At 48.8% G+C, this 14865-nt stretch overlaps 1 protein-coding gene across 12 annotated transcripts in view; it reads left to right on the top strand.

The window, feature by feature from the left end:
* The window catches only part of Mtss1 (MTSS I-BAR domain containing 1), a 139217-nt gene that overhangs the window by 98084 nt on the left and 26268 nt on the right, over positions 1-14865 (top strand). For all 12 annotated transcript variants that reach the window (XM_063263852.1, XM_063263849.1, XM_063263846.1 and 9 more), the window contains 3 exons: positions 8304-8388; positions 9747-9838; positions 12816-12890. In XM_063263852.1, the coding sequence (XP_063119922.1) occupies positions 8304-8388; positions 9747-9838; positions 12816-12890 (252 nt within the window). The remainder of the gene's footprint in view (positions 1-8303; positions 8389-9746; positions 9839-12815; positions 12891-14865) is intronic.

The following is a 14865-nucleotide window of genomic DNA, read 5'->3' as shown; positions in this document are numbered from 1 at the left end:
TAGCTTGCAGGATCTTCCAGCCTGGGTGGGGGCACACCAGTGCTTTCAAGAAATGACATGCTGACCGTCCATCCCTGATGTGCTGAACGCACAGAACTGGTGTCCCCGAGCCACCAGCTGGGTTCTCCATCCACACTCAGCTGCGTATACAGTTGCTGAGTAACAGGTTTTTCTAAAATAAAAAACGGGAAATTCCACAAGTGTCTCTCTTCCTTGAAGATTGGAACAGCTCCTTAGGATTGCCATTGTGGTCTAGAAGAAGTAGCAGCTCCTGTGTGAGGGGCTGAAGTGATTTACTTTTGAAAACCTGTTTTGTTTTTTTTAAGTTTTGACCTAAGGAGCCTTTCTCTGTAAATTTAACACTCACGTGTCCGATGTACTCATTTCCTTGGCCTCAGACTGTCTGCTGTAGGAACATTCTAGAGCATAGCAGTACACAGGGAAGAGCTCGGGTGGTCCTAGAACCATTGTCAGGGCTGACCTGGGTGTGCCCGCTTCTGCTGAGGCTCCTGGTCTAAGGTAGAGGGTCTGTGTGATAATATGGACTCCTAGAAGCCGGTTCTTTCTTCCTCTCTCCTCCTCTGAATCAAGGGTACCTGCTGATCGGATCTGCCCAGTTTTACACCTAGCCATCACAAGGAGCTGCCCCACAACTTCAGGCAGGAGCATGGTGCTGGGGTGGCAAGCAGCTGCTGGGGCTGTCGCTATACTGTACATTCTGGTCTCAAATCTGATTTGGTCTCAAATCTGGTCTCACATTCTGATCACTCTGAAAATCCATCCCTGTTGATCTGCAGGGATGAGACGTTTGTTGTCAAACTAAGGGCTGTCTCACTCTGTATAGCACTGTAATTGGGCTAAGGTACATTTCCTAATGCTGTTTCATGGTCACTCTGGCTTTTGCCTGGGAAGAGGGGTCATCTAGCCTGGTTTGGGGACCACCAGAGGTGCTTTATAGAGCCTCTGGAAGGTGTTTGTACCAGCAGCTGAGGTCTGGCTGGGTTCCTTGCCTGGAGCCTCAGAGTGGCCCTTATAGAGCCGGTGTTCAGAAGCCATTGCTCTCTATTTAGTCATTCACTCCCCTGCTGCCTTTAGATTCTGTTCTGTGTACTCAGTCTGTAGGCAAAGCAGGCTCTTGGCTTGCTGCAAGCACGAGAACCAAGCTCCCTTCCTTTTTGCTGCTAGAGATCAAGCTCACTATCTCCTGCCATTCACACTCACTCTGCATCAAAGCCTTCATTTGTGCTGTGGTGAAAGACGCCCAAAAGAGATCAGAACACTGGGGAAGAGAGTACACCTGGCTTCAGGGTCGAATCTGGTGCTCAGTCTTCGAATGAGTTTATGCACATGGATGTGTGCCCAGAGGTGTTCAGCCAAGGTGCAAGCCATCCTCCAGGCATCCCCTGCGTGGCAGATGGATAGTCATGCTCTCCAGAGCAGCAGCTGATGCACATCGAGGTGGCCTCTTGTGCAGTACTGGGCAAAGCTTTCAGCTGCTGCCGAGGTGACAGGATACCTGAAACGTCGAGTCTTTGGTGCTCCCTGAGAATGGGCTTGTATGTGTGAGAGAGAGATCAAAAATAGCCACAGCCCGCCAGGCCATTGCAGAATTGGGTCCGAGTGGCCCATGCGTCCCACAACGGCCTCAGCACTCATTTCAGTAGGAGCTTCCCTTCTCCTTGTTGGCTGGAGGGAAGCTGGTGATGTAATTGCTTGGAGCTTTGCAACATAAAATGAACAGCCAAGGAGGTGCAGAGCCAGCGTCCTCGCAGAGCCAGGGTCCTCGCAGAGCCAGGTGAGGGCAGCCACCTGCCTGGTTTAGGGGGTCTAAAGCAGGTGGGCCATGATGCCTACAATGTCTGTGAATGAATGGCTGTCAGGGCATCTTTTCCAGTGGGCATAGCAGATAGATAACATGGCCTGAAAGAATGATTCTGGCTTTCTCGGAAACCAACCCCATCCTGTCCATTTCTCTTCGGTGCCCTGGTTTCTCAGCTCCTTGGAGGAGGAGGGCAAGATAGGCTGCTTACCAGTAGGTTGGCTGGTGCCTTGCAGCAGACGTAAGGCAGCGTGGCCCGAGCTAATTGTCCTGTCGTCCTGCTTCCGAAGACTTGGCCCTGTATAATTGGCCTCGATGTGGCTACTATACCTTACTCTCTATAAAATACACCACTGCCACCTTTTGTGCACTCAAAGCTGGGCGTTCCGCTAGTGTGTCTCAGCTTCTCCCACCCCAGTTGCAGGCTTAGCAGAGAGTTCCAAACTCCCAAAACTGTAGGTGCCAATCATAGGCTGTTGTTCAGGAGCTGGCATGCAAGATACAGAAGTCTTGGGACGTTGGTGTAGAGATCAAGATGTGTTTCTTCGACGGGATAAGTGGAGCGTTTAGAAAGATATGATTAAATCAAGTTGCTTTCAGAACAATTGTCATCAAAGTATACATGAGGTGTGGTTGAAAGGGGTTAATCCGTCTAAGGGCAGGGCTCAGCAGCAGAGAGCTTGACGTACATGAGGGCCCCGGGTTCTATTGCACACCCACGTGTGCATGCACTTGCTGGGAAGGCACAGGAACGTTGTACAAATTTACATTGCTCAACATATTTTGCAAGAAACACAAATTGGAAATTATAGCTGATGTTAGGGTGTGAGAGTCTGAATAACATTAAAACAGCAATAGTCAGCATACTGCTCTGTGTGTGTGTGTGTGTGTGTGTGTGTGTGTGTGTGTGTTAAGATTACAACTGTCAGCATTTGAGTTGAAACAAGTCAGTACCTCACCGATGCCCCTCATCCTTCTGTATTTAGCCTCTAGCCTAGCTTAGAAGATGGCAGGAAGTCGTGTGGAGACTGAGGATCAAGCATTGTGAAGGGTGCTGCTGAAATCCTGTGGCCATGGGGCTTGTAGATCCCTCGAGGTCTTAGCAAGGATAGGGGGGCACTTCTAAGAAATCGCCAAACCCCTGGAGGTCAGTGGCCAGAGGACATTGTTTACCTCAACAGGTACATTTTGGTTTGGATGAAATAGATTTGGGAAAATATTTCTGGTGAGGTGTGTTGCAGATGGCCTCACACCTCTGCATGTATTTGGGGTTTGATGTGTTTGGGGTGGGTGGTGGTGGTAGCTATTCCTTAGATCTTTTTAAGTTTATTGTCAAGGGAGCAAGTCCACCTGTGCGATGGGTGACCTACCTCTCTGAGCATGCAGTGCAGGTCCCCATTGGGCTCCAGCTGGGCTTCCGCAGCCCCTGTTTTGGTCTAGTGCCAAGATCCTCAGAGGGGATACTTGGGGCTGCCTGTTTCTTGCTAGCTGTGTCCAGATGATAACCCTGACTTGGAGTGGCTGGAACCGGCTTCCCCCCATCCCCTCCAAGGTTTTGGGCTCTATAATAGATGTTTTCCAACTTCATGAAAGTGAGTCTCTTCTGACTTAGATGCTGCCCACTGGGGACTCCTGTGTGTCTTTCACAATTTTCTGGCCTGCCCTGATATTTTGTCCTGCACATAAGCAGCAGAGATGTCGGTCATGTGCTTTCCAGTCCCTGTTTCTTTGATGCTAAGTGGGTGGGTCTCTTGCTTCATTGCAGAAGGCAGGTTACCTCTACCTCTCACTTCGGTTCTTTTGCAGCTAGCGGTGCTGCTGGCCTACTGGCTTTCATGACTTTGTGATGACAGATTGTGGGGGGGACACTTCCGGCTGTCATGGGGGAGGCAGACAAGTACGCCTATCATCTCATGGAGAGACCCGGGGTGCTGTGAAACATCCCCTAATGCGTAGAGCATAAAAATGACCTCTAGAACCAGGATGTTTAGTACACATGAAGGCCCTGAGTGTGGGTCCCAGACTGATGCATTCACACATGCCTGTAATCCCAATACTTGGGAAGTGGATGTAGAGGGATTAGGAGTTCAAGATCACCCTCGATTACTTACCAAGCTTGAGTCTAGCCTAGGCTACAAAAGGTGATGTCTTAGAAGATAAGATGGGTGGAACACTGCTGTGAACTGTAAACAATAATCCAGTCCAGAGATTGTGCCCTGTGGAACTGCCCTGTACTGAGTCTTGCTTCTGGGAGGTTCCAGAGGCTGTATTCTCCTGTCTAGCGGGCTCCTAATTAGCCTCCTAACAGCACGAGCCTCTGGCAGGGCAGCCACAACACACAGTAGCTTACTGTACCCTCACACTTTGGCTAGAGCAGTTCCTAATTCTATTCCTCAGCTCTTCCCAGCCCCACTGCAGAACCAGCTTTGAGTCTTCGCCTGCCACCTGCCCACACGGCAGGCCCAGGCCTCCTGCCCCACCGCCCCTGCTGTGCTGGGAGATGGAGGCGCCTGCAAATGAGGCAGCTTGGAGGGATGTAACAATGCCACTTGATCCACACCACCTTTCTAGTGGCCTCAGCCACGTGGGCCACTGTTTGGAGGAACAGTGGCTCGGTGGCCTTTGCCCTCCGAGTTTCCTTCCCTCCCTCTGAGAAGTAGTCATAAACAATTTGTATTCTGTCTGTCACGCTAAATGCTCCTCTTTGTCCTCAGTTGGGGATGTTTGCCGCTTGTCATAGCCGGAAGAAGTCTTCTGATATCAGCCGAACAAAGCAGGGTTTGGGTCTTGGCTGTTCAGTTTAGCTGCTGTGTGGCTGATTAGCAAGCCCAGGTGAGGTGCAGTGAGGGTGCCTTCGTCCTAGGGCTGCTCTGTGTGTGTGTGTGTGTGTGTGTGTGTGTGTGTGTGTGTGTGTGTGTGTGTGTGTGTGTGTGAGCGAGTGTGCCTTGGTCCACTGTGGGTGTGGTAGCACATGCCTGTAATCCCCTCTGAGGACAAGAAGCCCTGGGGCTCACTGACCAGCCTCCTGGTTCAGTGAGAGACCTTATCTCAAAAATTAATTAAAAAAATAACACAGAGAACAAATTGAGGAAGAAGATACTTAATGTAAGCCTCTTGTGCACACACATATCCCTAGGGAATAAAGGAAAAACCAAACGGATTGTTGGTCCAGCCTCCAAATAATAAATATTCTCTCATTCAAGAAGTAAGGTCTTGTCCACCCTCGCCTAAACCAGCCATTTGTGATTCCATAATCCTTGCGTTGTCAGATTGGACCTCTTCCAGATGTCTCCTCCATCACTGTAGCGCCCCCCCCCCCCCCCCCAGCCAGTTTCCTCCAATTCAAACCTGCCGAGATTTTTTTTTTTTCAATAAAGTCTTAGCAGAGGTCAGGAAAGCGTCAGCTGTTGCTAAGCACTTAAACAGATAGATCTATTTTTAGGGTGACCCATAAATGCCAGGATCGACAACACTGGGTGATAGGGTCCACAGGGAAGGTCACCTGCCTCCTGCTCCTGTGCCCGCCCACAGACACTGCTGGCAGGAAGTTTTCTTTATGTCCCTTCATTTCCTGTCCGCTCTGTGGTGAGGCACAGTGGTGGGCACAGGCGTGATGTTCAGAAGCGGGTGGGGCCGACCCATAGCTTGGCTGCTCCTGGAAGGCCCGGGAGTAAAATAAACCCATGGAAGAGATCAGGAAGGCACTGAAATATCAGGACAGAAGAGTGGAGTGCAGGGACTGCCCTTCAGCGGGATCCCCTCCAGCCCTAACTCTGCCTTGAGGACATGGAAGTGTCACATCACCTAGCTCTCTGCACTGGCTTTGCGGGGACAGTCCAGTCATCCAGCACCCAGTATACTTGTAGACGATGGAGCCAAACTGCGGGCTGGCTGGATAAAACGTCACTACCCATGTTGGTGGGCACATGGGAGTCCTCTGCTATCTTTGTCTGTATGAAGTGTCATGTAGCGGACTATGGCTGAATACACAAGCCTGGGAGATTTAGCCTGCCTGCGTGGCATTTACTAAGTCTGTAACCTTGGGCAGGTTGCTTAAAGTGCTTCTCCTGTCTATGAGACGAGCACAGCAGCACTGTCAGCACAGGGGAGGATACTGTGAGGATTGACTGATTTAATATGTGAAAAGTACTTAGGTGCTCTAAGCAGCACCCAGGTGACACATAATTCTATTTTCAAATGGCTGCGTCCTGTTCGCTTGGGTGTCTGTGCCCTCTGGTTCATTTAACTAGATCATTATAATGGGATTTTTGAGGATGTAAACATTTCAATCATTGTCCTCCCAGGTAAGGATTCGCCATTTTTCTTCATTATTTCCTCAGGTTAAATTCTCAGTATTAGAGTTGCGGGGTCCAGGAGAGTATGCTATTTTTAGGACATTTCTTGATAGCTGCTACTGATTTTCCCCCAGGAAAGCCTTAGTCTACCTTCCTTGCAGCAGTGAGTAAGTGGGCCAATATCCTGTGTGGCCACGCTATTAACTTTTAATCAAATGAAGGCTCAGGGAAAAGCGATCTTTCCTGGGGATAAAGTGTTTCTCATTCCTCACCTTTGTTCACAAGCAATAAAAGCCCTAAAAACAGCCAGATGGGGAGACAGATGGAGCATGTGAGAATAGCGCCCTCTAATGGGAGTCCCTGGGAAGGCACAAACACTTTGTACAATGCCGGGAGTTTTTTGGAGGTCTGTGGGGGTGATGAGTTGCAGTATCCTTCACTGGACTTGAACTTGCCATGTCGTTGAAAATGACTTTAATTTTTGTTCCTCTAGCATCCTGAGTGCTGGGTTTATAGGTGTGTGCTACTCTGGTACTTTCATGGAGCCCAACATGCTAGGCAAAGAACTTTTCTGGCTGACCTCCATCCTCAGCCCCCAAAGGCACCATTTTGATGCAAACCAGCCTTGGGATTACATTTGCTTTTTGCTTCAGCTTTTACAGCAATGATTAGTAGTAAAGTTCGAGTTTTATTCTTCTGGGGAAATCTGAAGGTTATTTTCAGTCCTCAAGTCTGAGTATAGAGCGGGAATCCTGCTACTGACTCTGTGTGGGTCTAGACCTAGATGTTGCTGACTGAGAGGACTTTGTGAGCTCCCTGAAAATGTAGCGCCTGCCCCTCCCTCCCTTCCTCCCTCCCCCTCTCTCTCTGTGTAATTATATATAAATTTTTTTTAATGACAGAGTCTCATCATGTCTTACCAGCGGGTCTAGAGCTTGCTGCTGTGCAGACCAGGCTGGCCTGCAGCTCACAGGATCTAATGGCCTCTGCTTCCCAAGTGGGATTGCTACCCATTCATTCATTCATTCATTCATTCATTCATTCATTCATTCATTCATATTTGGTTAGCCCCAGCTGGCTTTGAACTCACAGTAGTGGCTGTGGTGGTTTTGAACCACTTGCCTCTGCCTCCCAGGTGTGGTGAGTAAACTTGTGCCACCATGCTCAGCTGAACCATAACTACTTAGTGGCCACTATTTTATTGTCATTTGCTCATGGAGAGTTCTTAGCTGGCAGATGGGGGCTGAACCAACAAACATTTCTGCAGAGAGGACAAAACAACATGTAACACATGTAATGTCATGGGTTTCCATAAGAGGGATTTACCCCCCTGGTGGAATGGTTTGACATGTCATAAATTCCTGTGTGCCAGAAAACAGTGTTTTATTGGACACTTCCCCCAGTTTCACAAGCTACACGTTTGTATTTTCCTGACATCATTGACTGTGCCTTCCAGGGTCCTTATGCAGTTCTGATCTGAGGCTACAATTCATTCTCCACACAGCCCAGTAAATAAATTCTGATCCAAGAGTTTTTTCAGAAGCAGGGAGGAACAGAAGAACTTAAAAACTAATCTTAGGAAGGGTGTGGTGCTCCCGAAGGGAATCTTGGGAAAATCAAAACATGCTTTAGCTCCCTCTCACACTCACTGAGCTTAAAGATCTTGGTCACCAGAAAGAAAAAAATATGCCGTAACTTCATATAATTGTAGAAGTGCGTGGACCCTGAAATGATGCACCAGAGTAGCCCTTAACTATTCCAGAACAGCCTTGAGGGTCATTTGGGCAGACGGGGTAGGTAGAATGGGGTGGAGGATCTTAGTCATCTTTCACGAGCAGTAGGTGCGTGTTAGACAACAATCTCAGGAGTCCTTTCTCTCCGTCTACCACATATACAATTCAGGTCACTGGCCTTGATTTCTGACTCACAACCACTAGTACAAAATGAACGGGGAATCTCAGAAAGGAAACATTACATATGATTATGGTAAGAATAACCTGTTTGGGTGATATGCCAACATACCATGTAACATAGATTTACATGTATGTGTCTATACACACTCATTGCAATGAGAAGTTCTGAAGGCAGTTTCTTAGGTTCTGCGACAGCGTGATGAGACCTGGCCGTGTTTGGTCTTGGATTCCCGCTCATCCCCCCATTCCTCAACCGGGCCTCCTTTGCTTTTCCAGGTGGTACCCGGGAGATCGGCTCAGCGCTCACCAGAATGTGCATGCGACACAGGAGCATCGAGGCCAAGCTAAGGCAGTTCTCCAGGTGAGGAGCATCCCCTGCCCCTATCCCAGGGGGTTAGGTTAGGGACGTGGTGACGTGACGTGCTTCCCTTTACAGCACCAGTCTCCCAGCAGTGTTTAAGTCCCTGGGCCCATTCTTTCCCCTACTGCTCAGTCACGGAGTAAGTTGGGAAATCCTCTGTGTTCTAGAGATGGGTCTAGGACTGGGTCGCAGTGAACAGCCATTAGTCCAGCCCCTGCCCTCACGTGCCCCTCATGGGTCTCCTTACCAGTTGTGGAGATGATACACGCTGCCGAGGCTCCCTCCTCACAGGAGCCTCTTAGCAGGAATGAGGTCAGCCTGCCCCACTGCGCTGTCCCCCAGGCTGATTACAGAGCCCCCAGGACAGGATGGCACAACAGAGTTATCTTCCAGTTATCAAGCATCCCTGAAATAGCAGCAGCTGCTGGCTCAGCTGCTGGAATCACCAGTCAAATTCAGATAGCCCTTGTGTCCCAAGCAGATCAGCATAATTGTCCTGCCACTCTCTTGGAGGGGCTGCACAGGGTACACAGGTGCACCCAGATATCTCCTCCCTGCCACCAGTTAGAAACGGGCACGTGCAGCGTCAGAATGCTCCAGGTCCCTTCCGTCTTTCTCCTTGCCCAGGTTGTGCAGTTACTGTATCTTTATAACTTTAGGTCCCGAGTGCCTGACAGCACCCTGGAGTCCTTAGAAAACAAATTAATGCTTTCCCCACGCCTGAATTTTAAGGCAAATTAAGCTCAGATGTCTCTGTCCCTTGGTGGTTTCCATTGCTTGGCTTAAGGGGTGACCCCAGTTCCCTATAACCTGGCTTTTAATGTGGGCTGGAAAACAGCAGAGTAAATAAGGAGAGAGGTCACTCTAGCTTGGCACATTTATGTCGTTTTGAGTGATGGTTTTTATATTTTATTTTATTTATTAATATATTTAATTTTAAGGCTGGGTCTCAGTAGATATCTCTGGCTGGCCTGGAACTTACTGTGTGGATCAGGTTGTCCTGGAATTCACAGCGATCCACCTGCCTCTGCTGTCTCAGTTTCTGGGGTTAATGGTATACATGCCCAGTTTATATTTCTGTCTCCTGAATAGTCATCAAAAGTATCCCGAGACCAAGGCCATGCATCCTGAAGCTGGCACTGCTGACCCAATGGTGGTTGCTTATGCTGCCTTTACTTGTTTAAGTACGACTTGACCACTAAGTGGGAACCCTTTGAGGTCTTGCTGGGTAATCCAGGCTGGCCTCAAACTGCAGCTCCCTCTGTGTCGTCCCTGAAGAGCTGGAATTGGTGGAGGGCGCATCTGGAGAACAGGAAGCAACTGCTTAATCTCTCCTGTTCTTTCTCTTTTGGCAAAAGCGCTCTGATCGATTGCCTGATAAACCCACTACAAGAACAGATGGAGGAGTGGAAGAAAGTGGCCAACCAGCTGGACAAGGACCACGCAAAAGGTACAGCAAGAGGCCTGGGGCCCCGCGGCCGTGAGTGTGGCTGCGGCAGGTACCACAGGCCTGGCAGCGCTGCGTTGCTCCTGTCTCTGTCTCCGCTTGTCCTGTGGGCATTTCAGCTTCAGGGGAGGAGTGGTCCCAAGTGTCCCCATTGCGAGAGTGAGTGCTGTTGTCTGACATACAGCACTGCTGAGCACCGGGTCTCCGACTGCTCTGTGGTTTTTCAGTCACTGAAATCAATATGTATTGCAGCTGTGGCTTCCATGCCAAGCATGCATACTTAAGGCATTTTGGAACATTTTGAAGGCCTGGACCCTCATGATGTAAACAGACCTGGGGTCACCTGCCAGGTACTGGCCAGTTTTCTTTAGGTATTGTGTTGGATAAGATGACTTTGTGGACTCCTTAGCTAGTCATGGGGATCTTGATGGCATGAAATGCTAAGTGCTCCCTGCAGAAGAAAACCACTGGTCACTGTCGAGTGATGGTATGTTATAGTCTTATCACAATGGCGCCTGTGTATATCATTCTGGCTCATTGGTGGCTTGGTTTTGAGGTGAGGTCCCCACTACAGTGCCTAGGCAGCTCTTGAGCTCCTGACTTCAAATGATCCTCCTGCCTCAGCCTTCCAAGCGCTGAGTTAACAGACGTGTGCCACTGCAGCTCACAGATTCCGAGGTTCTTTACTTGCTGGGTGTTGTGGGACGTAGAGAAAGGTAGGTGTGTTATCTCCTAATGCAGGAGTAAGGAGCCCTGTGACAAGACACAGCAAGTAGGGCTTCCGTGAAGACAGCCTGTGTTCGGGAGTATAGGTGCACGGTGTAAGGTGGCTGGCTCCTGAGTTAGGCCACCTTCTGGTCCCGGGGACGGTTGATTGTGCTTACTTTAGGTGTGGCAATGAAGATTTTTTTCCCTCACTCCTAGAAGCTCTCTGTGACCCCTGGGGGCCTGGCATTCGTCCAGATCATTCATTCTTCACGGTCAGGCACCCAGAGTGATCGAATTCCCCTGCATTCCCGGTGTGGCACCAAACACATCAATCCATCATGATTTTAGATTTTCAGTTGCTGCTCTGGTGGATATGCAGTCCTTGCCGAAGGACTTCAGAACTTCAGTGGAGCCCTCTGACAAAAGGATGTTGTAAAACGATGAAGGCCATGTGCACTGAGTGAGCCGCCATTGTGGGTGCTGGGCCTTCAACCGGGGTCCTCTGAAGAGCAGCTGATGCCTCTTTTTTGGATGGCCCTTATTTCCAGGCTGGCATCCAGCTCCTGTGTTTGAAACAATACTTAAGCCTTAAGCTTTTCAAGACCCATCAAGGATGAGTGCAAGTGTGTAGAACTTATATTCCCGCTGAGTTTAATCAAACCATTGCTCGTCGTCTCCTGAGGTTCACCACACGTGTCCAGCCGTGGTTTCATTTGGTGAAAGAAGATAGAAATATGTGATTGTTACCTACAAATGGAGAAAAGAATGGACAGTTTATGTTTAACTGGTTCAGTAAACACACAGCAATGCTAACTACGAAAGAGATGGTGTAGCGCTTGTCCAGAAGCGATTTTTTTCTGAGCCCCATTGCAGGGAGAAAGAGGCATGGGTCATACTTGACCTGTGCTTTTGTATAGTAAGGCAAAATCCCTTGATTGGCACTCAGTATTCATCCACTTCCTGTCCATCCCAAGTCTATGCAGAGAAACACTGCTCAGCTCCTGTTTTCCTTAATGTTCCCAACGAAATGGAGTCAGCCGGGGCCTGAGGACAAACATAGGTCCTTTGTCGGTCTCTGCATTACCTGTGAGGTGGCCTCTTGTCTGGACAGGCCACGGGGATCCAGATGCCAACCTCTTCAGGCATAGGGAGACAGTATCCCCTTCACTTGACCATCAGTGGTCATGCATGCTACACGTCCCCGGCATCCCAGGATGTGTGGAAGAGACCAGGGCACTGCCACTGTCCTCGGGGACGTGGACACTGCAGGGAGGTGCAGGCTAGGGCAAACCACAGTTCCACGATGGCACAGGTGAGCACACGGAGGTTGAAGAATTAGAAAACACGGTGGTGTTTGAAGGGACCCTGTCTCGTGGCAGTGAATGCTGGGCAGTGGGGAGGAAGCCATTCAGAGAGTCAGGGAAGGCGGGAGAAACTCAGAAACGAACAGAAGAACAGAAAGCCACCCCCAACATGTGCTTCCTGCATGGACTTCCTGTTCCACCAAGAGGAATTGCAGGAGTACGTGTGTGTGTGTGTGTGTGTGTGTGTGTGTGTGTGTGTGTTGTCTGTTACATATGTGTGTGTGCACGTGCCCATGGGTACACCTTTGAACACTAGAGTCAGTGTCATCTGTCTTCCTCAGTAGCTGTCCACCTAGTTTTGGATAAAGGCTATTTTCACAGTAGCATACTCTGCCGTTTCAGCTGGACTGGTCATTAGTGAGCTCCAAGGATCCACCTGTCTCCTCCCCGGCACCCTGGGTTACAGGTGCATGGGGACACACCTGGCTTTTTACTCTCTGAGAATCAAAATGCTTACATGGCAAGTGCTTTATGAAGCATCTCCCCTGGCCCATGTGTGTGGGCTTTGATGTGAAAGGGACGTGGACGGAATTGGGTTCTAGGAAAACTCTTCTGGCTCTGGCTCATTTATGCCTTCACCAAACGCATTTTGGGATCCCCAAGAGCCTTGGGAAAGTAGGTAACATTGGCATTGACGACCTTCCCCGAATTCTAACAGATATATTGTGATTTTTTTTTAATTAAAACAATCCCCAATGGCATGTGTTCTTGGTGTTGGCAGAACAGGGAAAGGCTTCAGTGTGTTTCGCTATTTGTCATGTAAACAGCTCCTTTGTCGTGAAATGTCACTGTGACATTTATCATGTGTGTATTTGCAGTAGGCTGTTTGAACAGTGTCTGAGAGTGTGCTTTCTAGGATAAAGATTGGGCCGAGTGGTAAAATTACTTAATATTCTGCTTTCTCTTAGAATATAAGAAAGCTCGCCAAGAGATAAAAAAGAAGTCCTCTGACACGCTGAAACTGCAGAAGAAGGCCAAAAAAGGTAACTGAAGAGTCTGCGTCCATGTTGTGACTCTGAGAGAAATCGGAAGTGTGCAGATGTGCGACATGTCTGAACCAGGAGCTGTGTGATTCCCAGGCCTCCTTAGATATGGAGGGATGAGAGCAAGCCCCACCTACCCGGACGGAAGGAGAAATTACTTTATTATTTTATGTGTATTGGTGTCTGGCCTTCATGTGCATCTGTGCACCGTGTGTGTATGTGGTTCCCATGGAGACTAGAGGAAGGCTTAGCTCCCCTGGAAATGTAGTTATAGACAGCTGTGACCTGTCACGTCAGTGCTGGGAATTGAACCCAGGAAGAGCAGCCAGTGCTCGTAACTGCTGAGCCATCTCAGTCCCTGCACTTAGGTTCTAAAAGTGTAGGACATGGATGGGAGTTAAGCCCTTGATTAAGTTTTTGTCTTTACCCCACATCTGTCTTCAAAACCGGACAGGATTTACAGACTGTACTTTATAATAATAATAGAAAAAGTTCATGGAAGCCCTGAGATGGTGCAGAGGAGCGAAGCCCTGAGATAGTGCAAGAAGTGAAGCCCTGAGGTAGTGCAGAGGAGCCTTATGCAGGTGGCTCTACAGTCACTGTCACAGGAGCAGTGTCCCCCTCTTCCTCCGTCATTCACAGCCTGTGATCTCTGACATCCTCTCCCGGGTGCATGAGCAGTGGCTGTGGTGGAAGCTATCTCTTCCCTACCTCTGTCTCCAGTTCCTCACAACAAACCAGAGGATTTGTCGTATTCAGGAACCTTCTTTGCTTCTCCAGATTGGATGGGACTTAAAGAGAAAAGGTCTAGCTCTGTCTGCCTACACTGCAAGCCTTTGTAACATTTCCCAGAGTCTGAAAATATGGGAAAATCTCCCTTTAGCAAAGAAAGCAGCAATTCTTGTTTTATATATATATATATATATATATATATATATATATATATATATATATATATATATATATATATATATAAAATGTACATTGGTGTTTTGACTGCATGGGTGTGTGTGTGTTGGGGGTGGGTAGTGAATCCCCTGGAACAGGAGTTACAGACAGTTGTAAGCCGCCATGTGGGTGCTGGGAATTGAACCTGGGTCCTCTGGAAGAGCAGCCAATGCTCTTAATCACTGAGCCAGCTCTCCAGCCCCCCCGCCCCTTAATTTGTTGTATCTCAACTGATAAAAGGGGTTCTTCTGTCAGGCTGTTTTATGGGCGATAATGAGCTTTAAGGTTGTTCAAAGCAGCTTTTATGGGGAGAGAGCCCCAGCCCCCCAGGTTCCCTCTTCCTCAATAAGCAGTGATTGTTTGGAATGAAAAGATAACGTATTTCAAGAGATGATGGAAAACAGTGGAGACTGCAGACAAAGCTTTACAGACTGACTTTTTTTTTGTCAAAAGGGCTCCTCTTTCCCTTCAGTTCTCACAAATACCCTATGGCGTTTCAAGATGAATACAGCAGTGTTTTCAGAGACACTAAAATCTTCTGCCCTTCTTGGCTGCTGCAGTTTCTCTGGGATATGTGTTGAGGGGCGTGTGTGTCTCAATTTCACGTTCGCATGAGGGCACCTGGGAGCTAGCATCTGACAAGTCATAGGGTTTAGAGCTTGTGTCTACAAGAAAGTGTTGGGAACGAAGTACCATAATCCATTGATCTGGGGACCCCCAGAAGCACAGGCTGTCCGCATGGTGGACATCTGGGCAGCTCCGAAAGAGGGGTGATAATGGGCTTGAGGAGGTGGTCCAGGTGCGATGCTAGGTTTGGGAGGCCATTGAAAAGGATAAGCAGGAAAGTAGCTGACTCCCCTCAGCTCTTTAAAGAGTTCCCTTGTCAGAGGCCTCAAGTCCCTGGATATAGAGTCCATCCATTTTGTCTAAGCCTTTCAGAGAGGTGAGGGGCTTTCTCCTGCCACTCAAAGCCTCTGGCATTGTCCAATTAGCAGAATTTGGACCTCAGGGTGCAGCCTGATGGCTT

This window comes from Rattus norvegicus, chromosome 7 (genome assembly GCF_036323735.1).
Source record: "Rattus norvegicus strain BN/NHsdMcwi chromosome 7, GRCr8, whole genome shotgun sequence".
Lineage (NCBI taxonomy): Eukaryota > Metazoa > Chordata > Mammalia > Rodentia > Muridae > Rattus > Rattus norvegicus.
The sequence above is the reverse complement of the archived record's forward strand: the minus strand, read 5'-3'. Positions and strand labels throughout refer to the sequence as shown.